This window comes from Belonocnema kinseyi, chromosome 10 (assembly GCF_010883055.1).
Source record: "Belonocnema kinseyi isolate 2016_QV_RU_SX_M_011 chromosome 10, B_treatae_v1, whole genome shotgun sequence".
In the NCBI taxonomy this organism is placed as follows: Eukaryota; Metazoa; Arthropoda; class Insecta; order Hymenoptera; family Cynipidae; genus Belonocnema; species Belonocnema kinseyi.
In genome coordinates this window covers 37,714,741-37,716,176 of record NC_046666.1, presented here as the reverse complement: position 1 = coordinate 37,716,176, position 1,436 = coordinate 37,714,741, and the positions used below count along the sequence as shown (strand labels likewise).

The window sequence follows — 1,436 nt, the reverse complement described above, 5'->3', positions numbered from 1 at the left end:
CATATATCTAGTCGGGAGTGGTGCTGACTGAAAACAGATGATTTGGAGCGATTCGCGCGCCATCTGTTGGTCATTCTAAGCACTTATTGAACTACCCTCGTAAATTTAAATTCTAAGCTTTCCAAATTAGAGTAATATATAGACATTCTTTGAATAAGCATTGCGAGGTCATCATTTACACTATTTTAAATCTCTGAAGTAAGTCTAATGCTGGTTCATAATAGAAAACTCGATTTTCAGAATGGACGGAATAGAAGACAAATGCTTGATAAAAGAAGAAGCTATCATAAAAGAAGAAACTATCGTAAAGGAAGAACTGGACCTAGGCGCATGGGAATTGACACAAGAAGAAGAAACAAGTCGAGTGATAAATTCTGGATTTCGATTCGATTTGCGCGAGAATCCTGAAAATGAGAGACGTGCCAGAAATTCAGGAAAAGCATATTTGAACCGCCATGGACAACTGGTACCTGCCAAATCCATGAAAAAGTCATGCACTGTATCATCAAGACATTCATGTAATTTAGATTGTGCACAAAAATTAATCCCCGAAAGCAGGAGAGAAAAGATCTTTCAGTATTTCTGGAATCTACCGGATCGTTTCAAAAAATATGAATTTATCTGTCGCCATGTTAGGTTGATCCAACCGAGAAAAAGGAAGTTAAATCCCTCGACTTCTAAAATGAGGAATTACAGCCGGTTCTATTTTTTGCCACTGGGTGGTAAATTAGTAAGAGTTTGCAGAACTACTTTCACTGCAACTTTAGACATCAATGAACAGTGGTTGAGTACAGCTTTTAAAAAATTTGGCCATCTCTCCTCTGGACTACAATTAGAAGAAAGTGAGCTGGAGTTAGAAAATGTTGATCAGAATAGCACCGAAGAATTTGAAACTAAACTTTTGTTCGGTGAACCAGATCCTCTCGATATTCAACAGGCTAAAGATTCAGACAAAGATATCTTTGATCCAGATGAGTCGTAAGTAATTTGAAATTTTAGACTTTACACTCTTTTTCCTTCTTATCTCCTTTTTAAAATAATTCCTTGTTTTTTTCCCTCGCCCGTTTTAAAGAAACTTTTCTTTTTTTTTTGCTTAAATACGAAGTAAGTTTAAAATCCTCAAAAGAAAATTAAACAATTTTTCATTGGCAGCTCATTTTTCTAAATTAAAAAGTCTTCTACTATTATATTGTTTGGTTCATTGAAAATTCATTTTGTTGGTTGAAGATTTAGATTTTTAGTTGAAATTTCGTTGTTTTTTTGTTATTTAATTAATTTTTTTAACTCAAAATTTAACAACTTTGTTGAAAATTCAAATGAATAATTAAAAATTAAATTTTTTTGAAGATTCATATTCTCGGGTTGAAAATTCAACTATTTTTTATTGGCAGCTCATTTTTTTAAATTAAAAGCTCTTCTACTATTATATTTTTGGG

General features: G+C 32.7%; 1 protein-coding gene across 2 annotated transcripts in view; it reads left to right on the top strand.

Moving 5' to 3' along the window:
• Positions 1 to 1,436, top strand: part of LOC117181350 — a 79,679-nt gene that overhangs the window by 64,414 nt on the left and 13,829 nt on the right. For both annotated transcript variants that reach the window (XM_033373920.1, XM_033373921.1), the window contains one exon: positions 241 to 978. In XM_033373920.1, coding sequence (XP_033229811.1) covers positions 241 to 978 — 738 coding nt within the window. The remainder of the gene's footprint in view (positions 1 to 240; positions 979 to 1,436) is intronic.